This window comes from Haemorhous mexicanus, chromosome 26, assembly GCF_027477595.1.
Source record: "Haemorhous mexicanus isolate bHaeMex1 chromosome 26, bHaeMex1.pri, whole genome shotgun sequence".
Taxonomy (NCBI): domain Eukaryota; kingdom Metazoa; phylum Chordata; class Aves; order Passeriformes; family Fringillidae; genus Haemorhous; species Haemorhous mexicanus.
The window spans coordinates 6,081,594-6,104,061 of record NC_082366.1 but is presented as its reverse complement, the minus strand read 5'-3'; the positions used below and the strand labels follow the sequence as shown (position 1 = coordinate 6,104,061).

The following is a 22,468-nucleotide window of genomic DNA, read 5'->3' as shown; positions in this document are numbered from 1 at the left end:
CGAGGTAAGAAGGAAAGTGTGTCTGATAATCCTCCTAGCACTATCCCAGGCTGCAGCTGGTTTTGGCCTCAGGACCCTCAGAATGTTGTCTTGTTTTTGCCAAGAGCAGCAGCTTGCAGGGTGGGACACACCAGTCAGGTCACAGAATCACCAGATCATTAAGGTTGGGAAAAACTCTGAGATGATTGACCATCTTACCACTAACCCAGCACTGCCAGGTCCAACACTAAACCATCATCTCTAAGTGCCACATCTACTCACCACATCCCTTAAGGCCAGGCTGCCAAGGTTACACACCTGAGCCCCTGAAGAGGCTTTCTGGGCACTTTGCCTGACAGGCTCCTCTCAAATGGGAAAGAGAGAAAGGCCAAACTGCTTCCAAGGGGCGGCAGGAGCTGCCAAACCACATCCCAAGAGAAACAAAATCACCCAGCCGAGCCAACAGTCCGTGCCTTCGTTTTTATTACAGCAAGGACATTTAATCCACTCGTGTGCCAAAGGGAAGGTTTCCAATATTCTTCAGGTGATGGGGCCAGCCCCACAAGTCTTCCAAGGAGAAGTTCAGGTTCCGTGCCAGACGCTTTATCAGCAGGTAGGTGCCAGCCAGTCCTGCTGCCCCCACTACAAACAGCCCTCGATTGATTACCTGCAAGTGCAAAGAGAAACCCCAACATCCTCACAGGCTGGCCCCGACCCTGCAGCACCAAGCAAAGCCATCCCACCTGAGAACATCCCACCACCAAAGCTGAGCAGGGAGGATGGGCACCAGCCCTGACCAACCTTTGTCTGCCATTTCCAGCGCTGAAGGGCCTCGTGGTAGCGAATTCTGGTGAAGGTCACCTGGCAGGGGGTGCAGGAGAATGTCACCAGCCAAAGCCAGGCAGGAGGAGCTCACCCAAGTGGGGAGTGACACGCTGGCTTACCATGGTGTAGAGTGGGACGATGGTGGAAGGCATGAGGGCGTGCAGGAGGTTGTCCACGCGCTTCCGAAAAATGAACCACGTTGAGTTGACGTGCTCGCGCATCTGCAAGGGAGCAGCAGTCACCCCTGTGCCACTTGGTCAGAGCTGCCCGTGCTCTGCCAGCTCTCCCACTGTCCTGGAGGGCATGCAGGGGGCCTCCTCAGCCCCGGTGACATTCCCAAGGAGCTCTGAGGCTAGAGCCTGCCAGGGTGAGAGGCCGGCCAGAGCCGCTGCCGGCTGCGTGCCTCCTGAGAGCTCTGCTGTGTGCCTGGCCCAGGCACCACCGGTCTGTGGGGGCTCACCTACCTCTACGTAATTGTACATGGCTAAATCTGAAATTGCGTGGTCATCTGGCACCCTCAGCCTGGAGAACTCAGGGAGGCAGGCAGCTGGGAGAGGAAAGAAGCAGCTCACAGGCAGTGGTACCCAGCTGCCCTCAGGTGCACAGGGATGTTCCTCTGCTCCCTCAGGTCCCCAGCCACCTCACTTACCAAGGTCATTGTGGAACTGGTCCATTAACTCATCAAAGACCAGACAATCTTCAAAGCCCTGGGAGGAGCATCAGGGGGTTAAGAGGCATGAAAAACCCACACATTCAGGAGAAGTGCTCTCCTGGGTGCTTAGCTAGTGGAGCTGGTGGGTCCCACTGACCACAGCCTCAGAGCAGCACTCTTACTCCAGGCCCCTCCGACAGGGCTCTTGGGAGAAATAAAGGGGATTGCCCTTCCCAGCTGCCTGGAGCCCCTCCCATATTGTCCCCTGCTCCGTGGGAAGGTGGCATCACCACCCTGTCCCCTGTCCTTCCCAGGAGGACATCCTGACAGGAGCTCAAGCCCTGCCAGTGCAGAGGACATGAGGCTGTGGGACTGGGACAGGCCAGCCTGTGCACTCTACAGAGTTAAAGACTAAAACCAGGCATTTGTGGGTGAAAGGAGTGGGATCCCCACCAACAGGGACAGGCCAGGCAGGAACTTACTGCATTCATGCCCTGTCCATAGAAGGGCACCACAGCATGAGCAGCATCTCCCATCAGCACGCAGCGGGAGGAGAGGTTGTAGGAGGAGCACTTCACAGAGATCATGGCCTGGGCTGGCAGCAAAAAGTAATCGTGCTTCAGCTCTTGCCTTCAGGTAAAACAACAGATTTTGGTGTGTGGGACCACAAGAGAGAAGAGCCAGCCATGCCCCAGCCAAGCTGAGGAAGCCAGGCCACAGACACTGTCAGCTCTGGGGTGCAACCCCCAAGCCTGTGCACTAGGGAAATGTGGGAGTCAGCTTCCCCACTGGGGACCAGATATTTTGTCTGCAGGTTTTAAGTTCTGCACACAACTTAATTAATATGAAATCAATAACTTGATTACTGCCATCCTGTGAGCAGTGGTAGATATTGGTCAATGTGGGAAGGACATCCCAGAGAAGAGCTGAGTTTCTCAGTTAATATGAAGTCCTGGGATAATTCATTTTGAGAGGAAAGGAAACTGCCTAACACAGCTGAGACTGCTGATACCATCCAAGACAAAGCCCATCCCATGACAGATACCTGTGCTGAGGAGTGAAAAGGGGAGATGGGAGCACTTACTCTCCGATGAGGGGGATGGCATCTGGGAAGTAGGTCTGGAAAAACCCCAGCACTTGTTCACCCGTGGTGAGCTTCTCAAACTCCTCAAAGGGCATGAAGAGCGTGCAGGTGAAGGATTTGTCCTGCCAGCCAGGAGAGAGGGTCAGTAAGAAGCCCAGAGAGAACACGTGGCCCTGGAGCAGCAGCTCAGTGCCCAGCCTGCCACCTGGCAATCACAGTGACCCAGTGGCACAGCAAGGGACAAATGTCTGGCCACCCCTTTCTCACGGTGGGCAGGCACAGGGGAGGCAGCAGCAGAGTGTGACTGGGCCTGGCACACTGTCCTGATGCCCCTGGAGTGTGGTTTACAGCCTCCAGCTGCAGAGTCCTGCTTTGTGGGGGTCTGGCTGGCCTCAGGTGTGTGGGCAGAGAGAGGTGCCTCAGGTACCTTCTGCTGGGTGTCCCTGCTGGCTCTTCTCTGGACATGTGCCACTCTGTGCCCCGGGGGCCAAGAAGGCCAGTGGCACCTGGTTTGTGTGGAACCATGGCCAGCAGGAGCAGGGAAGCCATCCTTGCTCTGTGCTCAGCACTGGGGAGGCCACACCTGGAGGGCTGGCTCCAGTTTGGGCCCTGCAGTTTAGGAAGGACAGGCCAAGGAAGGATGTCCAGAGGAGGACAGCAGAGCTGGTGAAGGATCTGGAGCACAAGTGCAGTGAGGAGCAGCTGAGATGGGGATATCTAGCCTGGAGAAAAGGAGGCTCAGTGGAGACCTCATCACTCTCTACCCCACTCTGCCAGGGGGGTGTAGCCAGGTGGGGCTCGGGCTCTGCTCCCAGGGAACAAGGGACAAGATGAGAGGACACAGTCTTCAACTGCACAAAGGGAGGTTTAGACTGGGCCTTAGGAAGGGTTTCTTCCCAGAAAGGGTGATCAGACATGGGCATGGGCTGCCCAGGGAGCTGGTGGAGTGACTGTCCCTGCAGGATTTGGATGTGGCACTCAGTGCCATGGTCTGGTTGACGAGGTGGTGCTGGGTCATGGTTGGACTCTGTGATCTCAGAGGTCTTTTCCAGCCTCATGGATTCTGTGTTTTGGTTATCCTGTGCCTCCCGACCCTCCCAGTCCCTGGCACCCCAGCTGTTCATCCCACCAGCCCCGTGCTGTGCCCCAGGAGAGCAAGGCCAGGGTTAGCACCATGTTGGGCAGGGCAATCATCATGAAGGTGTTCCTCGGCCAGATGTGGAGGTAGTTTGGTTCCATGGCAAACTGAAAGAGAAAGAAAACTGCCTTGTATCCTTGGCCTGCCCTGCTCAGCTTCCCCAGCCCAGGCTCTGGCTCCCTCCACAGCAGCACAACACTTCCCATGGGAAGACACAACTACAGCCCCTTCCTGGTCCCTGATGCTTCAGGGAGACACAGAGCAAGGGGAAGGGGAAAGAAACACGGGCAGAAATCTGATGCTTTGCAATTGCTGATGTCCTCATAGACATGTCCCCATACCTCCAGGACCTCTCAGGGCCAGAGTTAATCCCACCACTCCAGGACAGGCTCTCTAGGATTTTTGCATGCAGGAACCAACACTGGCCCCACTTTTGGAAGAGGAAGAGATCCATGCCTTGTCTTAGGATTTCTCACCCCAGGTGAGAAATTAATTCTTCCAAAGCTGTTGCAGCAGAGCCACAGTGAGAAGGGGGTGGGATACCCAGCCTGTGAAGGTTGTGGCAGCCCCTGGGACAGGCACACTCACATCTCCATCCTTGGGAGGGATGGTCAGCTCCATGTAGCCATGAGGAATGTACTCATGGCTGTAGTTGAAGCGTGTTTGCCTCATGAACTGTTTCCTGACTGTTGAGAAGGCTCCATCACACCCCACGATCAGATCGTAGGTCACTTCCAAGGTCTGCTGGTCAGATCTGAAAGCAGGACAGTACCTTGGGCCCATCTGCTCTTTAAGGCCCCTTCCCACCCCAACCATTCCATGATGCTGTGGTTAATCCTCCTGTAACTCCAGGCCAGCTCGGCACCACTGTGCCCAGAGGATCTGCCTTTTGCAGAATGTGTTAGTTAAATAAATTAATTAAAATGTATTCATAATCTTCTAGGCTGGGGGAAGGTGGGCTCTCACTGCCTGGGAAGCATTAGGAGGGATAATTATCCTGTAGTTTATCAAAAGCAAAACTCTGCCAGGTCAGCAGTGCAACAGGCATTTTGGGATAACACTGCTGGTCTGCAGAGCCTGCCAGGAGGGTGGGGGCAGGACCAGAACCTCTGTGAGGGACTGTGAAACAAGGTCATGGAGCCTCAGAATGGCTTGGGTCTGAAGGGACCTTAAAGCCATGGGCAGAGACAACACCAGGGTGCTCAGAGCTTCATCCAGCCTGGCCTGGAACACTCCCAGGATGGGGCATCACCAGTTATCCACCCTCCCTGGTGAGCAACCTGCCCCTGAACCCAGAGCCATGGACACTGGTGCCTTTATGCCCTGCCCAGGTCAGGAGGTGTGTGCCTGCTGCCAGCCTGGGGCTTTGGGAGCTCCCCTAAACTCTCCTCAGTCTCCCCAAGAATGCTGCCCTGATGTCCCCCTGTCCAAAGCTGGCACCAGGTTTTGCCTGCACAGTACTTTCAAAACTGAGATTGCTCAATTGTTTGAGGTTTTATGAATGATTAAGCAGAAACTAACTGACCACAGGGCTGGATCCCAGCTTGCCCAGGGATTACCTTTTTATGGATAATGTCCCCAGCTCTGCGTTGCACCCCAGGAGCTTGTGTCCAAAGAACAGTTTGGTGTTGGGGTACTTCTCAGCAGCTGTGGAAAGAAAAGACAGCTCAGTGTAGAGGGGTTTCCTGTGATTGCAAAAAATATTTCCTAGAGATCCCTAAATTATAGGGGGTTTTTGCCATTACAGCAAAAATTTGCTGTGTTGCATGAGGGCCAGCAGGCAGGGCACACTGGGACTGGTCAGCTTTGGTATAAATGACTTGAAAAATGCAAGGAATCCTGCAAGGACTTTTTTCTTCCACACAATGAGTCATTGACTGCTGTCCACCATCACTCCACTGAAGTTCAGGAGGGGATGAGGTGCCTGCAGTCAGGGGGGAATTTGCCTAAATTTGGTCTAGTCTGGTTGGCCACAGAGCTTCAATTTCCATTGGTGTCTGTACAACCAGGGGTTTTGGAAAATGCCCCAAACCATGGCAAGGCTGAGGAGGTCTCTCCTGGCTAGCTGGGAACCAGCACAGGCTTTCCTCTGCTCGTTCAGGTTTGCACTTTGTGAGAGCTGGGTAAGGCAGCTTGGGGCTCAAAGTCTTCTAGTGACAGGGCAAACCATAAATCCCCAGCAAAAAAGTGTGTGAGAAGAACTTGCAGAGAGAAGTGACAACCTACCTGTCAGCAGCTCTTTGTTGAGGTTTGCTCTGTCCACAGAGAGAATGTACTGCAAGGCAAAGCAGCAGAAAGCTTTGCTGAAGGACACTCTGCATGGCCAGGCAGGAAACCATCCCCTTTCCCCTTCTCTCCAGCCTCTCCCACATCCACGAGCCCTGACACAGAGACACAAATGCTAACAAAGACCTCTTGTGCTCTGCAAAGCAGCTCCAGTACCTGGTCCTTCTTCCCGTAATGGATGGAGTATTTTTTCCCTGAAGGTGTGTGAATCCTCCTTGCCCTCATGGGAATGCCCTTGGCTACAATCTGAAACAGAAGGGAACACACTTCTGGCCAAAACTGTGGGGTTTTAGTGAGAGTTTCCAAGCACCATCCCCTCCTCCAAGCACTGCACTCCAGGGAGAATGGGGGGAGTGGAGAATGGGGGGCTCTCCTCACACATTTCCAAATCACCAGGGAAAACTTGAGCAGGGCTGTCATGTCAATTTACTGCACTTTACTGAGATCACTTACAAGCTCATGCTCATAAAAATCAGAGGGAAATTGTTCTTGGAAAGGGGGGACATGAAAACTCCAGAGTGCTGGACAGGGCAGGGGATGAAAGCCAAATTACTCCCTGGGACAGGATGGGTGTTGTCAGAGCCTGGGCTCCTCTGCAGGGACTCAGGGAGCAGGAGATGCCACCACTGCCAGCAGCTGGATGTCAAATGGCAGCCAAGACCCTGCAGAAGAGTGCTGGGCTGCAGCCAAGCGTGCTGGGCAGAAAGCAGGGTGGATGGGTTTCAGGGGTCAGCCCAAAGATCAAGGCTTTCTGGAAAAATACAAATCTGGGCACATCAGTGGGGAAAACAGCTGCCTTTATTGCATCCTGCTGTATTGCACCAGCTCTTCTGGGAGTCCATCTGCCCCCTGCTCCAGGAGGGAGGGGAGACAGCAGGGAGGGAAAGGAGCTTGGGAAGGACACACTGCCAGCTGCCAGGGCTGGGGAGGGTGCTGCTGGCAGATGTGCTGCGAAGCAGGGCAGAGCCAGAGTGCAGTGGAAGAGGGACAGGAAAGGACAGGGCTCAGGGACCGAGGGGATGTGCCAGAGTACCTGCTCCTCCATGCCCACGGCTCGCAGGGCTTGGCGGCCCCGGTGAGACAGCGCCAGGTTGATGCTCCTGCCCCGGGCAAAGCTGGCCACTCGGACATCTGTAGGGAGAGCAGTGGGTCATGGGGGCACTGAGACACCCCTGCTGGGGAGGGGAACACCCCCCAGACCCCTGAGCACAGCTGGCCACTCGGACATCTGCAGGGAGAGCAGTGGGTCATGGGGGCACTGAGACACCCCTGCTGGGGAGGGGAACACCCCCCAGACCCCTGAGCACAGCTGGCCACTCGGACATCTGCAGGGAGAGCAGTGGGTCATGGGGGCACTGACACCCCCTGCTGGGGAGGGGAACAGGGGAACACCCCCCAGACCCCTGCAGCACAGCTGGCCACTCGGACATCTGCAGGGAGAGCAGTGGGTCACGGGGCACTGAGACCCCTCTGTGGGGAGGGGAACAGGGGAACACCCCCCAGACCCCCTGAGCACAGCTGGTCACTGGGATATCTGCAGGGAGAGCAGTGGGTCACGGGGCACTGACACCCCCTGGTGGGGAGGGGAACATCCCCCAGACCCCCTGCAGCACAGCTGGCCACTCGGACATCTGCAGGGAGAGCAGTGGGTCATGGGGCACTGAGACCCCCTGCTGGGGAGGGGAACAGGGGAACACCCCCCAGACCCCTGAGCACAGCTGGCCACTCGGACATCTGCAGGGAGAGCAGTGGGTCATGGGGCACTGACACCCCCCTGGTGGGGAGGGGAACAGGGGAACATCCCCCAGACCCCTGAGCACAGCAGGTGGGGTAGGGGGAGCCCAGCCCGGAGCCCCCATGCCACCTGGAAGGGGCAGCAGCTCCATCCCAGCAAAGGGAATGCTGGATTCTGGCAGCACTCCCTGTGCCAGAGGGTGCTGTTCACACCAAGGGCCATCAACATGAAGAGCCAGTTCCCCTCTGAATGGAGAAGGCTGAGCAATGCCTGCCAGGTTGTGCTGGCCCACAGACTGATGGTTTTTGGGACACTGGCAGGTCACCTTCTTCGTGGCTGAGCAGATGGAAATGCCTGGGCAGTGGCTTGCTCCTCCAGCAGTTTGGACTTGCTGGGCTGTGTGGCCAGGGCATGGGGCAGAGCATCCTCATCCCAGCTTGTGTGCCAGTGTTAGCCACGGCCCAGAAACTGGAGCAGGCAGCAGGAGCCATCCAGCTCAGAAGGCAGGCAAGAGCAATCAGAGGCTTCTAGAAGCTGTGGAACTTCTGGCAGCCTTAAGCTGTGCAGCAGAACTGCCTGCTCTGGTGTCTAACAGGGCAGGAGGAGCTACCACAGAGTGTCAGGCATGGCTCCTCCCTCCCTTTCCGTGCTATCATCCCCACCTGCCACTTGGCTGGCCACCTCTGCCCAGGTCTTTTTTATCTGCCAGCTGACAGACACTGAAGATGAACAATTTCTCTGCCTTTGAGCCACTGGCTTGGCTCTAAATCCTGATTTCTCTTTTGTGGTGCCTGGTGGACCTGGAAGCTCCATCTCTTCTTCTGCCCCAGCACAGTGCTCTAATGCTTTCTGCAGAGAGCAGGCTTCAAAGGGGAGGATCTGAATCAGTGTTTAAGCCAAGAGTATAAAAAGGGCATCATTTCAGCAGCTAAAGAGTGGGCTCCCTCCACACTGTGCTCCTCCCCACCTCAGGAGCTAAAGGGGACAGAGAAAAGAACATCCCCAGACTGCCCCTGTCAGCTTTCATTATTTCCTTACAGTTTGAGTGAGCTCACACAGAAATGACCAGGCTGGCCTTACCTTCCCTGGCTTCAAAAACGTCAACGTGGAAACCTCGTCTAGCAAAGAAACAGGCATTCAATGCACCCACCTGCAAGACAAGGATCAGCAATGGTGGGGAGGCATCTCAGAGGTCCCTGCTGAGGTGCAGCAAAGGAAAGAAGTGATCAGGGGATGCAGCTCAGCAGAGACAGGGAGGTCCTGTGACCAAGAAGCTCAGAAGATTTGTCACTGAAGAGCACTCCTCTGCCAGCCCTGTGTGTTTGCAGAGTCTCCAAGACAAAAGCCACCCATCAAAACTCTTTTTATAAAGTCAGACCAAGCTCAGGGTTGTTGCTGAATGCAGCAGGGCTCACCTCTTCAGCCAGAGACAGCAGGAGCTGGTGCAGGCCAGCCCCAGCTCCCCTCTGGACTGTGTTTGCCTTCCTCACCAGTGTTCAGGGCATTGCAGCATTCCCTTGGGAACACGGTGAGGGAGAACACTACAAATATGTCCTGTCTGTAATTTAAATAATTGTTTAAAATTTAATTTCCATTACAAATTGTTGTCAGAACCACAGCCTCTTCTGTCATTGCTCTTTTCCAAGAAGTTAATGTCCAAAAAGTCAAGAGGGAGATGTAGGTGCTGCAGTGCCCCAACCCTCATGGAGTCACAGACTCACAGAATGCTTTGGGTGGGAAAGGATGCTAAAGACCATCTTGTCACAAGCCCTGCCATGGGCAGGGACACCTTCCACCAGAGCAGGTTACCCAGAGCCCCACCCAGCCTGGCCTCTAGTGTCACAGCTCTCTGCAGTCAGCACTGGATGAAAACCATCCCCAAACCAAAGTGGGCAGAGGAAGGTGTTTGCTCTCAGCCTGACATTTACTGCCTTCAGTTCTTGCACAGCATTTCACCTTAGAGCTTTGGTTACAGCCAAAATCAGCCAAGGGACAGGGGAACCTGGCATCCCAAACCAGGACTGGTGTTTGGTGGGCCTGGGCACCACTGCTCACCCACCCCCAGACCCCTCACCCAAGGGGAACCTGGCATCCCAAACCAGGGCTGGTGTTTGGTGGGCCTGGGCTCACCCACCCCCATTCCCCTCACCCAAGGGACAGGGGAACCTGGCATTCCAACCAGGATTGGTGTTTGGTGTGCCTGGGCTCACCCACCCCCAGACACCTCACCCAAGGGACAGGGGAACCTGGCAGCCCAAACCAGGGCTGGTGTTTGGTGTGCCTGGGCTCACCCACCCCCAAACCCCTCACCCAAGGGAAAGGAGAACCTGGCATCCCAAACCAGGATTGGTGTTTGGTGTGCCTGGGCTCACCCACCCCCAGACCCCTCACCAAGGGAAGAGCAGGAGCCTCCCACAGCAGGAACTCGATCAACACCCCATCATCTGACAGAGGAATGACTTTAGGAAAACATTCACCCCCACATCCAAGCAGTGCTTTTTCAGCCCCAGCTCCCCAGCAAACAAGCATGCAGCAGCTCAAAGGCATTTCCTACCAGACCACCACCAACAACAGCAACTCTTTTCCCTCGTGGGTCCCAGGGCTCCATGCTGGCTCAGCCCTGGCTCTCAGCTCTGTCTCTGATCCCTCTGGCTCTCCCCAGCCCCACTGCCCTTGCCATTGGGGAGGGAAAGGGAAGGGATGTGGGTGGCTGAGTCATGCCTGGCTTCTTCTCCCCCCATTCACATTAAAGTTTAACTCCCAGGCCAGAGACTGTCAGGGAGCCAGCCTGGCTGAGCCTGAGGTGTTGAGATGGCAGCGGGGTGTCACTCCCTCGGGCTCCTTTGGAAATTGCAGAGCAGCCCTGCAGTCTGCAAGGAACACACACAGAGCAGCAGGAGAATTGCATGGGCAATTGTGCAGTGAGGCACTGGTGGAGTGAGTTCTGGAACCTCCCCTGAGGGTGGGATGGGAGCCACACTTCTTGCCCAGGAGCCTCATCCCACCCCGGGGACATCTTTCACCCAAGGAAGCTCTGTGTGTGTGTGGCTCAGGGTTTTGGGGGGGATGCTGAGGAGAGGGGTCATGCCTGCTCTGCAGGAGCTCTCCAGGACTCAGCTGAGCTGTGAGGAGACATCTCTGCAGGCTTAACTTCACATGGAAATGCCCTGCTGAGCCACTGCTGCCCTCAGCAGCAGTGCCAAGGGAGGAGCCAATTATTAAAAACAAATAATTAAACCTCAGCCAGTGAAACTGCAGACATTTGTATCACCAAGTACAATTTATTGCTAAACTACCAGGCCCCAGCAGATCTGGTCAGAGCATCATTAAGGTAGAAAAAGCCCTCTGAGAACAAGCCCCAGCTGTTAACCCAGCCCTAAGCTGTGACCCTGAATGCCCCATCCATGAGGCTGTCAAACAGCCACGGGATGGGGCAGCACTCAGTGCTCCCCTGGGCAGCCTCTTCCAGTGCCTGACAATGTTTTCAGCCAGGACTTTCTTCCTAATATTCAGTCCAAACTCACAACCTGAGGAAATTTCCTCTTTCAGGGAGTTGTAGAGAGTGAGAAGTTGTAGAGAGCAGTGAGAATCTCAAAGACAGCAGAGCAGAGAGGGCAAAGAGCAAGGTAGGTTTTACATGGTAAATAAATTATTCATTAATTGTTTTTGGAGCACAGACAGCTTCCAGCAGTGACAGTTACTGTCTTTTCTTCTTTCCAAACAAAATTTGGGTCCCTGGGTTTCCTTAATCAGACTCACTGACAAACTGCAGCAGGCAAACCCAGGGTACAGATGTTCTCCACTCTAAAAACAGAAGGTGGGAATAAATTGAGAAAGTGCTATAAAATCATTGCTCATCTTTCTACATAAGGAAAACCAGGCTGCTGAGAGCAGGAAAAAGGGTTGCCTGATAAAAACTCTGAGTGAGCCTTTTAAGAAGTCATAAATAAAACTAAAAAAGAAGAGGATAACGTGGGCATGGATTAAAGAAGTCATAAATAAAACTAAAAAGAAGAGGATAACATGGGCATGGATTAAAGCCTGCCCTCTGGGGGAAGGTAAAGGAGGGAAAAGAGCTCGATTTATGTTGCTGAAGAAAAAGCCATGCCAATGGCTGAGGAAGAACAGCAGGATTTTATTGCTTTTAGAAAGGCTCTGGTCCATTTGCAGAGGATCCTGTACTGTCAGTTTGTGGGCCACCTGCAGCAAGAAAAACGGGGTTATTTGTTGTGTTTAGGAACAGCCAGTAGTGCTGCAACTGCAAAAAGATGTGTTTGGTCTCAGGCCTTGTGGTGGAAGGCAGCTGAAGAAGAGGAAGAACAAAGTGAGCCCCTGGAGGAGCTGCCTGTGCACAGGGCTCAGGGGCTCTGGGGATTTGGGAGCATCCTGGGGACAAGCTCAGCCAGTTCTGCCCTGGAAACCACCCCCCTCCATCTGCAAGCACAAACTAATGGCAAAGGCTCAGCATTATTTCTGACACTCCCCTCCCTCTGTACCATTTGACTTCACTGGTGGTTTGGGTTTTCTTTTTGTCCCAGCAGTTTCTGAGTAGCAAACGTCCCAGCAGTGCTTTAAGGACATCAAGAACCCTGCTGGGACCCTCTGCACTTGCCCATCCCCTCCCCAGCCCTGCCTCATGTGGCTGGTGGCTGCTGGGGTCACAGGGAGCCCCAAAAACAGGGTGGGAGCCCCAAAGGGCAGGGTGGGAGCCCCTAAATCAGAATGGGAGCCCCTAAACCAGGGTGGGAGCCCCAAAACCAGGATGGGAACCCCAAAAACCAGGGTGGGAACCCCAAGAGGCAGGGTGGGAGCCCCAAAAACCAGGATGGGAGCCCAAAAACCAGAGTGGAAGCCCCTAAACCAGGATGGGAGCCCAAAAACCAGGGTGGGAACCCCAAGAGGCAGGGTGGGAGCCCCTAAATCAGAATGGGAGCCCCTAAACCAGGGTGGGAGCCCCAAAACCAAGTTGGGAACCCCAAAAACCAAGGTGGGAGCTCCAAAAACCAGAGTGGGAGCCCCAAAGGGCAGGGTGGGAGCCCCTAAATCAGAATGGGAGCCCCTAAACCAGGGTGGGAGCCCCAAAAAACAGGGTGGGAACCCCAAAAACCAAGGTGGGAGCTCCAAAAACCAGGATGGGAGCCCAAAAACCAGGATGGGAGCCCAAAAACCAGGATGGGAACCCCAAAGGGCAGGGTGGGAACCCCAAGAGGCAGGGTGGGAACCCCAAAAACCAAGGTGGGAGCCCCAAAAACCAGGGTGGGAACCCCAAAAACCAGGGTGGGAACTCCAAAAACCAGGGTGGGAACTCCAAAAACCAAGGTGGGAACTCCAAAAACCAGGGTGGGAGCCCAAAAACCAGGGTGGGAGCCCCAAAGACCAGGGTGGGAACCCCAAAAACCAAGGTGGGAGCTCCAAAAACCAAGGTGGGAACCCCAAAGACCAGGGTGGGAGCCCCAAAAACCAGGGTGGGAACCCCAAAAACCAGGGTGGGAGCCCCAAAGGGCAGGGTGGGAACCCCTAAAACAGGATGGGAGCCCAAAAACCAAGGTGGGAACCCCAAAAACCAAGGTGGGAGCCCCTAAAACCAAGGTGGGAACACCAAAAACCAGGGTGGGAGCCCCAAAAACCAGGGTGGGAACCCCAAAAACCAGGGTGGGAACTCCAAAAACCAAGGTGGGAGCCCCTAAAACCAAGGTGGGAACACCAAATACCAGGGTGGGAACCCCAAAAACCAAGGTGGGAGCCCCTAAACCAGGATGGGAGCCCCTAAACCAGGATTGGAGCCCAAAAACCAGGGTGGGAACCCCAAAAACCAAGGTGGGAACCCCAAAACCAGGATGGGAGCCCCAAAAACCAGGGTGGGAGCCCAAAAACCAGGATGGGAACCCCAAAAACCAGGGTGGGAACCCCAAGAGGCAGGGTGGGAGCTCCAAAAACCAAGGTGGGAGCCCAAAAACCAGGATGGGAGCCCCTAAACCAGGATGGGAGCCCAAAAACCAGGGTGGGAACCCCAAAGACCAGGGTGGGAACCCCAAAAACCAGGGTGGGAACCCCAAAAACCAGGGTGGGAACCCCAAAGGGCAGGGTGGGAGCCCCAAGAGGCAGGATGGGAGCCCCTAAAACCAAGGTGGGAGCCCCAAAAACCAGGATGGGAGCCCAAAAACCAGAGTGGGAGCCCCTAAACCAGGATGGGAGCCCAAAAACCAGGGTGGGAACCCCAAAGACCAGGGTGGGAGCCCCAAAAACCAGGGTGGGAACCCCAAGAGGCAGGGTGGGAGCTCCAAAAACCAGGGTGGGAGCCCCAAAAACCAGGGTGGGAACCCCAAAAACCAGGGTGGGAGCCCCAAGAGGCAGATCCCTTGGTCAGATCCCCTCGTTTATCCCCACCTGGGCAGGCAGGAAGGGCTGCAGGTGCCTGTCCTGGCTGCCTGCTCACTCACAGAGGCTGGGCAGGGCTGCTGCTCCAGGGCTGCTCTGGGCACGGGGGCAGGAGGCTGCTGGGGGGCACTGGGAGCACCCCCGTGGGAGGGTAGTGGTGGTGGTGGTGCACCACAGCTGCCTTGGGCCTCTCTGCCTTCACAGCCAGCTGCAGGTCCTTGGAGAGAGACAGGGGGGCTTTGGAAGGGAGAAAAAGGCACTGGCAATATCCACAGTGGCATGCCACTTCACTGGTTTGGATTTAAGTTTTTGGTCACCCTGATTTTTTAAGATTTTCCAAGCCTTCTAATGTTTACATTCCTTTAACAAACTTTCTCACACGCTTTCTGTAAATAACTCATTGTTTTACATCTCTTATAGAAGAGGAGAGATTTGATGGGCTGCTGGTTTGTGGCACTGTCACCCTCCAAGCCACTGGCACTTTTGGAAATCTTCAAATGTTAAGAGTCAGAAAACAAATTTCCCTTTTTTCACCTTGACTCGTGTTGTTTTGTGTCCCACAGTGACAGAGTTTGCTATGTTTGGTACAGCAGTGCTTAGTGCTGGAGTTGTTTTATTTAATGCACAGTAGTCTACAGTTAATTTTTTTTTAATTTATGCACAGATTTAATGGGGCTGTTGAAGGGTGAGTGGGTTTTGCTGACTAATTTTTGGGTTTTTAGCTTATGGATAATTTTGTGGGTGGGGATTGCAGCATCTTGATTTGTTTGGTATTGTTGAGATGACAATCAGCATTTGTTGGGGTTTTTTATTTTTAGGAGTTGTGGTTTTTTGATAGGTAAGGTGTTCAGTTGCTGGATGTTACCTGCTGCCTGTGCTGCAGGGGGGCAGAGCCAGCTCCCCCAGGCTGTGTGAGCAGTGCTGGTGGCAGAGCCTTCAGCATCAAGTTCTGCATCATGATCTGGTGCATCTGAGCGTTCTGCATCAGCATCATCTCCACCATGTCTGGGAAGAGAAGGACAAAGAGCTTTACCTGACAAGCAGCAGAGGGAAATGGTCAGCAGTGTCACAAAGGCAAAGCAGAGGAAGGGGCACACTGTCCTGAGGTGTATGTGTGTGTGTGTGTGTTCTATTTTCCACCTCCTAGGAGCAGGGCAGGTCTCTTCCCTTGCTGGGGCAGTTTTCTTTATCTCTCCCACAGCCCATCCTCCCTCCAGAGAGATCTCTGCTGTTGACAGGCCACTGAGTGTCCCTGCAGGGCTGATAAAAATTACATCACCCCATTGTGAGATGCTCCACCCAGAAACAAGAGCCAGACATCCCCACCTAAATATAATTTGAGACTTAAAACAACAGAGAAACCCTTTTCCCACTAAATTCCCAAAAGAACTACTATCTTCTCCACTAGATTCCCAGGAAAAGACCAAACCCATCTTCACCACCAGCAGACCTTCAAAAAAAACCAAACCTACACCCTTCTGTAGAATCACTGCTTTGACAAAACCACATCTGTCACTCCAAGGAAACTACAGCCACCATTTAATCAAAACTGCTGCCAACACCCCAACCAACAGTGTCAAGTCATATTCCAACTCTGTCACTAGTTTATTTTCTAGTCTTTTTGTACTATTTTTTAAATTTTTCCCAGTAAAAAACTGTTATTCCTATTGCCACACCTTTACCTGAAAACCCCTTAATTTAACAATTACAATAATTCAGAGAGAAAGAGTTTACATTTTCCATTTCAGACAGACACCTGTCTTTTCAAACCAAGACACAGGGGCAGAATATTGGCATTATCTCCCCAGACAGTGCAAAGTTGATGTCTGGGAGTGGGGTTGCTCATCCCAGCTCTCCTGTTTCCCCTCCCTCCCAGAAGAAAGCTGCTGCTGAGTGCCTCATCTTGCCCTGCAAGCCCACAGCCCTGCCTGTGCTGAATGTAGGATGGAGAAGGGCTGAGCTTCACTTTCCCTCCCTCCAGCAAGGACAGTGAGTCCTGTGAGCTTTCCTCACATTCATGTGATATTGCAGTGCCACCTTCAGTGAGAGCCCACTGGCTCCCAGAATGGAACAGGTTGGAAAAGACCTTAAACTCCATCAAGCCCAACCCTCAGTCTGTCATTTCATGCACATCAAATCTCCTGGCAGGATCTCTGGGATCCACTTGTGCAGTGCAGCTAATTCACCTGGGGAGAAGTGGAGAGGGAGAGGGCAGGAAAAAAGAAGGGGAAAAATAATGAAGGCAACTCTCATTTTCCTTTTTACTGATCATACAAAAAGTGGTTTACGTGTAGCAGCTTTGGAGAAGTCATGAGTGGATTGGGACAGTTTTGGTTATGGAAATAAACTCTGGTCCAAAAATCCAGACACTCAGGTGAAGTATGAGCTGAGAAATGCTGCAGTTCCATGGCTGAGGATCCCTGGGTGGGATGAACCTTTGGCTGAAGGCTGAGCCAGGGAAATTGTCCCAGGTTTTATTTCATGTGTCATTTCACAGTAGCACCCACCTATGTTTAGAAACAAACTCTTTTATTGGCACTGCACTATGGAACAACACTTTCAGATGTTCTGTCTCCTTTCCAAGCACAGGGCACAAACAAAAGCCTGAGGAGGTTGAACAGCAGGTTGGGAAGGAGCAAAAGAATAAAACCAGACTTCAGAAGCCTGTGTGCCAACTCTGGAATCTCCCATGTGCATGACTTTGGCTTTGTCCATACTACTCAGGGCCACGAGTTGAGCTGCCTTGCTTTCCCAATCTCCCCTCGAGCTTGTAGTTCCTTTTTGTTTAGTTTTAGTGATAAGAGTTTCACAACTGAATGCCTTTCACAACCAAGCACAACTCCCCAGGCTCCACCAGCTCGTTAACCAGCAGGTCACTAACGAGCTTGGACAGCACCCCATGTCCCCTTCCAGCTGCCACATGTCCTGCCCAGGGGGGTGGCAGAGCTGCCTGCTGCATGCAGGGGTTTTTACCTTCCTTGATGCCCCCAGAGCGGGGGGCTGCCAAGGGCTGGGCTGGGGGGATCTGTGTGAGCACAGGGGAGGGCTGAGGCAGCTGCTGGATGATGGTGGCAGGCTGAGCTGGCACCTGGAACAGGAAGGAAAAGGGGAGAAGTCAGGGCTGGTTTTGGGCAGCTCGCCCAGCTGTGGGAGCAGCTGTCACCTGCCCAGGCTTCAGGAAAACTCTGGGATTCTCCTGGAGAAGCTGTGGAGGCTGTGGGTGCCTGGGCAGACAGTGATGGGCCACAGAAAGGGCTGACTGGCCAGGCTGGAGTGTGAGCAGCCCTGCCACTCCTTTTGCCATCTTGTTCCAAGGGTAAACCTTTCCCAGTGTCAGTTTTGGGGCTCATTTGCAAGATGGCAGATAAGATTTCCCCTTATTTCCCCTTAGCTTTCACTGCAGGCAGCAAGGGCCCCATGAAAGAGCAAGAGGCATATCTTCCCTTTTTGTGGGATGAGCAATTCCACACAGCTCCCAGATGACTGCTGGCTCAGTGCTGGGGGTGTTTTCCAGGAGACAATCCTTACTGCCTGCTGGATAATCCTTGGGGGCTCCGCTGGGGAAGCTGGAAAAGGGATCTGGTAGATTTGTGGGAGGGCAGCTCTGTGCTCATGGCAGTGTCCCCCATCTGGTGCAGCTGGCTGTGCAAGCTCTTCCAGAAGGTGCTGCTCCTGCAAAGTCAGTGTTTTCTTAGAGAACACCTGGGCACAGCAAGGCAGACTGGGTGGTTTTGCTCCCTGGACTACTTGGGATCAGCCCCTGGGAGCCTGCAGCAAGGGCACTGCCAGTGCCTGCACGAGTGTAAAGAAAGTTTTCCTTCCCAGAGATCTTGAAGCGTAAGCAAAAAGGATTGGGGGCAAAAAAGTGCACAGAACAAGCTGCTAAAAGATTTCAGTAAGAGTTGAACCTTACTGAATTCTCCACAAATAGGAATAAATAGCAATGACAATTGTCTCTGCTTTGGCATGGCTCAAAGTCCCTTCTTTGCATTTTGGCACAGAGAGTTTTTGGTGCAGCAGCTCAGGAGAAGCAGCATCACCCCTTTAGTGCCTGAAGCAGGTGCAAGCTCCCTCAGCCAAGCTGCTCCCCAGGCTCTTTCCCTGCTCAGCTGGCCCAGCCTTCCTATTCCAGAGCAGCTCCAAACCCTGCCCAGCCCCAGAATTAAAGGACAGGAGAACCCTGGACCCACCCCAGCAGGGGATGTGCAGGTGACTGGGCCATGTCTGCTCTTACCCTAAGCTCCTGCAGCAGATCTTCCCTTTGCCTCAGGGCACTTTGGAGCAGGTCCTGAGCTCTGTTCCCTGCAGGAGGAAGAGTCCATTATCCCCCCAAAGGATCACCAAGAGCTCTTACAGCACCTGTGTTGTTATATCAGTGTGGGAAATGTGTTATTGGATAGCTGGACGTTGCATATGGGTAAAAACTTAAAAATAAGGGTCTTGTTACCTTTGTAAAATCATGGCTCAGGCCTCCTACTTTGGCTAAGCAGAAAAAGCAGAAAAAAACTGTGGGAGAGTGACCCAGCTGAATTAGGGGTAGAAAAAGAATTTATACCACCATGGTGTGCTCACACTGTGGTGTGTGCTGGTTGGCTGGATTATCTCTGTTATAATTTTAAACTGTGTAACTGATGAAGGCCCAACTGATCAAAAAGGGCTGGGTTTTGCAAGAAAGAGGCTCTCCTTTCCACCTGCCTGGGGACTCTGCATTGCCCTGCTTCCACAGCTTGAGTTCTTCCACAAAAGGCTGGGGATGATGACTTTATGCCACGTGCAGCCCCAGCTGCTCAGCAGCTCTGCAAAGGCAAAACACCTCTGAAAATAAACTCTAAAGATTGCTCTCCAGAGCCCCCTTTTAACCTCCTGCTTTAGGAATCCATTTCAGGCTGGAAGTTTCTAGATGTGCCCTGTGCATGCAGAGGATGCCTGTCTGTAGCAACAGTTCCATCAAACTCTGCTTTGAATGTCAACTTTTCTGTTTCCATTTTGTTCTGAATCAACCTTCTTTCCAGTTCAGCCCACACATGGCTGATTTTGAAATGAAGATGAGCAAGAATATTTTCATGCACTTTGGAGCCACGCCTGGCACCTGCTCTGGCAAGCACCATTTTGTATTTTGAAACTGTGACTTGTTAGAGGGGATTTTTAAAAATGTTTGGCCACAGCATTAAAAGATCCCAACTATTTGTGCATCAGATCAATGAATAGAAATATCTAGAAATATCACAGAGCTTCTACTGGTGGCCTTGAATCCATGGTTAATATAAATGGTGCCTGTGCCATGCAAAGAAATGTTTCTCCTGCCTTTTCAGAACCACCAAGTGGGCTACAACAGGGTGTACTCCGAGGTGTAAGAGCTAGGACAAACTGGATCAGCATCAGTCTGCTCCAGCTGAGAGGCTGCACAGGGTACCTGGGCAGGAGGGCACCTTCTGTGGGTGCTCAGCTGGCTCTTCACTTCCCTTGGCCAGGAAAAAAAACAGCTGAAGAAATTCAAAAGATAAAAAGCAGTTAGCTGACAGATGGAGGGAAGAGAGGGGATCATCTCCTGAGGAACTCGTGCCTGAGAACAGAAGCAAGGCCTTTCCAAAATATGCCCAAAATTAGAACAAGGATTCTCTTACGCGCAGCTGGGAGAGACAATTCCACCTTCTCCAGGTTCTCCTGTGCTTTTTGCAGTCTCTGTTGGCAGAACCACAGCCAGAGCTGGTTATAAGGCAGGCAGAAGAGCTCACAAGGATTCCCAAGGTTTGGGATGGAGGAAAGACAGCAGAGGTGGAGAAAAATGGTGATTCTTGAAGAAGTATGAAATGTCTCATTACAAATCGAGTTACAGTAGAGAACAGTGATGCTTCCAACTGTCCAGGCTATTCCAGACCTTTAAATTGATAGCATGGTGGATCAGGAGAAATAATTTATTTTGTAGGGCAGAGAGCTGCATCATACAAAGAACTTGATAATGTTAAGTTTGGGCTTCCAAGATCTGGACTCTTGATTCAGCAAAGGTCTGAGCAGGCAACACATCTTGCATGAAATTGCCTTAAAACAATCTGAGATTCTCTTTAGCCAAGATTTACTCCTGAACTTTGCCTGTCCCAGCTCAAACTGGCTTTGAGCTAACTGGTGACATCTGCCATAAAATCAAAGTCAATTTAATTTAACTTGAATGTTGTTTAAGAAAGTGGCAGTAAGCAGTACCACTCCTCAGTGTATCTCAGTGGAGTTACACTATTTTAAATTACAGTGTTAAAGCTTCAACATGCAAGAGCAAAGAGCAGAGCAAAAGTGATTGCAGAACGATTCCCTTACCTTTTCTAGGAGTTTGAGTTTCAGTCGTGCCAGGTGATCCACCACTGAAGGATCTGCCATTATCTCCTGGAAGAGCAGGCAGGCAAAAGCAGGTTAAAAAGATAAACAGACAGGTTTTCAGGGCTCTTTTTTTCCCCTCCACAATCTTCACGGAATAATTCCATTATTAAAAACGAATAGCACAAGATGAGTAGAAACCAGAGAAGCAGATAAAAGCTTCAGTGTCACCCCCAGGCCAGAATGAGAAGTGGCATTCCCAAGGTCACAGACTCAGCTTCTCCTGCCATTTCTCTCCACGCACTTTTGTGCTGCAGCTTGTGATGCTCACAGGAAGGCAGCTGAGACTGAATATTTATTTCTCTGCTCCTAATGGTTGCTGTCCTTCCCCTGGCAGCATCACTAAGCCTGGCCTCTGTGTTGTTAGAGACTTTTAATTAGCTGAGAGCTTTGTGCCTGGTTGCTAAGTTTATCGTGGCAACAGGTAACATAATTTAATCTCCAGGCACAGAAGCTTGTGTACCTTTGGCAAAGCAAACGCCTGGCACGTTAGTGGACAAGAAAAAAAAGAAATTAAATCCAATGGATCTTTAAAAGAAGCCCAGTGCCAGCAGTCAGGCTGACAGTACAGCACCAGCGTGAAGCAACTGAATTTACTAAAGAGGAAATGAAGAGAAATTTTTTGCTTGATGTGACAGGTATCCCAGAGGAAATCCAATACTAGGAAAAAAAAAAAATTAAAAAAATTAAGGCTCTTTCCAGCCAACCTGCTAAAGGATCTCTCTTTTCCCTCTTTTCTCTTTTTCCCCTCGAGGCAGATGGGGGTTTTAACGTTTGCCAATCCAGCACACTGCTCCGAGCAACACATTTGACTGAAGCCTGTGTTTTTGTAATTCAATTATTTCAAAATACAAAGAAGCCAGCAGTGTTGGAGCTTCAATTAACAGAACAAATGGGAGTTGGAGGACATCTGGGACCTTAAATTCAGGGCCCTTCAAGGACGTTGGAGTAACCAGAGGACTCTAGAGGAGACAGAAGCCTGGAAAGTTGGAGACAGCTCCATGTGCAAGGAAATGATGACAGAGGAATTAAAGGATGATGACTAAATTAGGATGAAGAGCGAGAAATCAATAACCAACACAGCACAGAATACCGATTACTGAAGAGAATCAAGGAACATTCATTTATTCATTGGCTAAAAATTTACAAATAAACAAAAAGGCGGGAAGGGCGCCAACAACCCTCCCTGCACCCTATTGGCTGCCCTTAGCCCCGCCCCCATTGGACACCGCCCCTAGTCCCGCCCGCATTGGCCACCGCCCCTAGTCCCGCCCCCATTGGCCACCGCCCCTAGTCCCGCCCCCATTGGCCACCGCCCCTAGTCCCGCCCCCATTGGCCACCGCCCCTAGTCCCGCCCCCATTGGCCTCCTCCAAGTCCGCGCTCCCCATTGGCTGTCTCCCGCGCTGGGCGGGCACGGCGGCCCTTTTGAAAAGGCGCGGGACACTCCCATTGGTGGCTGCCGCAGAAGGGGGCGGGGCCAGAGGCTCACGCCCCCTTGGCCGGGGTATCCCATCAGCCACTTAGCGGGAGTGGGCGGAGCCCCGCTGAGGAAAGCCATCGCCATTGGTCGGCGGGCGAGGTGCGTCAGGAGCTGTGGCCAATGGGCGCAGAGCCCCGCCCCGCGCGGTGCGGCTGGCGCGGCGGCGGGCGGGGAGGCGGCCATGACCGACGCTGCGTTGCCGCCGCCGGCGCCGTGAGGGTGCGGGGGGCACGAACCGGCCCGGCCGCCGCATGGAGGCGCAGGAGGAGGCGCGGAGGCGCAAGCTGGAGGCAGGCAGGGCTAAGGTGAGGGGAAGGAGTCCCGGTTAGGCGGAGGCTGCGCCCGCGCCGGTCCCGGTGCGCTGAGAGGGCTGCCAGGCCCGGCCCGGGTCTCTCCCGTCTGTGGCGGGTCCCGCGCCGCACCCGGAGTTGGGAGCGGGGTGCCGGCCCCGGGGGTGTCCCCGGTGGGGCTCCCCTGGCACGGTGGCTCGACAGAAGCCGTGCCCGGCGGTGCCCGCGCTGCCTGCGGGGCCCCATCCCTCTG

At 53.2% G+C, this 22,468-nt stretch overlaps 3 protein-coding genes across 14 annotated transcripts in view; 1 reads left to right on the top strand and 2 right to left on the bottom strand.

Moving 5' to 3' along the window:
• Nucleotides 1-451: 451 nt before the first annotated feature.
• KMO (kynurenine 3-monooxygenase) lies at nt 452-10,408 on the bottom strand. 2 transcript variants are annotated; one of them, XM_059868289.1, is made up of 15 exons: nt 10,254-10,408; nt 8,780-8,849; nt 6,998-7,095; nt 6,121-6,210; nt 5,905-5,953; nt 5,238-5,325; nt 4,267-4,432; nt 3,714-3,785; nt 2,541-2,662; nt 1,939-2,086; nt 1,454-1,511; nt 1,269-1,351; nt 924-1,025; nt 781-840; nt 452-646 (listed from the first exon to the last, which is right to left on the bottom strand). In XM_059868289.1, the coding sequence occupies exons 1-15, from the start codon at nt 10,305-10,307 to the stop codon at nt 479-481; spliced, it is 1,428 nt and encodes a 475-aa protein (XP_059724272.1). In that variant the 5' UTR covers nt 10,308-10,408; the 3' UTR covers nt 452-478. The 2 variants fall into 2 exon arrangements, with proteins under 2 accessions (XP_059724272.1, XP_059724273.1); XM_059868290.1 differs by lacking the exons at nt 1,269-1,351; nt 1,454-1,511.
• A 552-nt stretch (nt 10,409-10,960) lies between these two features.
• On the bottom strand, nt 10,961-20,818 carry C26H21orf58 (chromosome 26 C21orf58 homolog). Of its 2 annotated transcripts, none has more exons than XM_059868292.1 (9): nt 20,688-20,818; nt 20,387-20,452; nt 19,702-19,759; nt 18,312-18,379; nt 17,606-17,749; nt 17,051-17,165; nt 14,943-15,082; nt 14,087-14,294; nt 10,961-11,899 (listed from the first exon to the last, which is right to left on the bottom strand). In XM_059868292.1, exons 2-8 carry the CDS (start codon nt 20,444-20,446, stop codon nt 14,136-14,138), a joined length of 744 nt encoding a protein of 247 aa, XP_059724275.1. In that variant the 5' UTR covers nt 20,447-20,452; nt 20,688-20,818; the 3' UTR covers nt 10,961-11,899; nt 14,087-14,135. The 2 variants fall into 2 exon arrangements, with proteins under 2 accessions (XP_059724275.1, XP_059724274.1); XM_059868291.1 differs by having other exon boundaries at nt 14,140-14,294.
• Nucleotides 20,819-22,092: 1,274 nt separating this feature from the next.
• Nucleotides 22,093-22,468, top strand: part of PCNT (pericentrin) — a 63,706-nt gene continuing 63,330 nt past the window's right edge. For all 10 annotated transcript variants that reach the window (XM_059868326.1, XM_059868327.1, XM_059868332.1 and 7 more), the window contains exon 1: nt 22,093-22,230. In XM_059868326.1, coding sequence (XP_059724309.1) covers nt 22,177-22,230 — 54 coding nt within the window. In that variant the 5' untranslated portion in view covers nt 22,093-22,176. The remainder of the gene's footprint in view (nt 22,231-22,468) is intronic.